Genomic DNA, 574 nt, shown 5'->3' on the forward strand with positions numbered 1-574 from the left:
CTCCCGCCCGTAACAATTCCCAAGTCCCGCAGGGACTCGTTTCCTACCAAAAGGGAAGCTAAAGCAGGGGATGCTCCCAGAGAGTCTGCGCAGAACCAAGAAAACCTGACCCCAGACCACGGCCTCACGCTGAGCCCCATCTTCCAGGGCAGATCCCCGGCCCCGCAGGGCAGCCTCCAGCAGCCCCCGGGAGGCTGGGAAAGCAGAAATCCCTGGAAGTGCACCAGGGCACACCTTGATCGGCAGAGTCTCCCTTGTGAAAGCCCTGGGAACACTCCCCCACGCATGCTTTCCTTCCTCCCCAGCTCCGCCTGCTTTACTTACCGAAGTACTTGGTGGCTGTGCCATCCTCAGCGTAGACCGTCACGACTCCCGGTTTGAGGACCTGCAGGGTGGGGACGTGAGAGGCCAGGATACCGAAGGAGCCGGTCAGCGTGGGCACGTCCACCTGCTTCACGTTGGCGCCGTTGTAAAACACCTGGACGGGGAGGGCAGAGCAGATGGAAACAGTCCGTCACCAGGAACGGAGGGGAAGGCGAGAGGTGGCTCCCCTGACTCCGGAGAGCCGAGGGAT

At 62.2% G+C, this 574-nt stretch overlaps 1 protein-coding gene across 1 annotated transcript; it reads right to left on the bottom strand.

Annotated features, from left to right (window-relative positions):
* Positions 1–324: 324 nt before the first annotated feature.
* LOC103918034 (ATP synthase subunit delta, mitochondrial-like) lies at positions 325–478 on the bottom strand (the record flags this gene model as incomplete). Its single annotated transcript, XM_009325310.1, has 1 exon — positions 325–478. A coding segment is annotated over one exon (154 nt), but the record flags the coding sequence as incomplete, so codon positions are not given.
* Positions 479–574: the final 96 nt, after the last annotated feature.

Source organism: Pygoscelis adeliae, unplaced genomic scaffold (genome assembly GCF_000699105.1).
Source record: "Pygoscelis adeliae isolate BGI_AS28 unplaced genomic scaffold, ASM69910v1 C10256947, whole genome shotgun sequence".
Taxonomy (NCBI): domain Eukaryota; kingdom Metazoa; phylum Chordata; class Aves; order Sphenisciformes; family Spheniscidae; genus Pygoscelis; species Pygoscelis adeliae.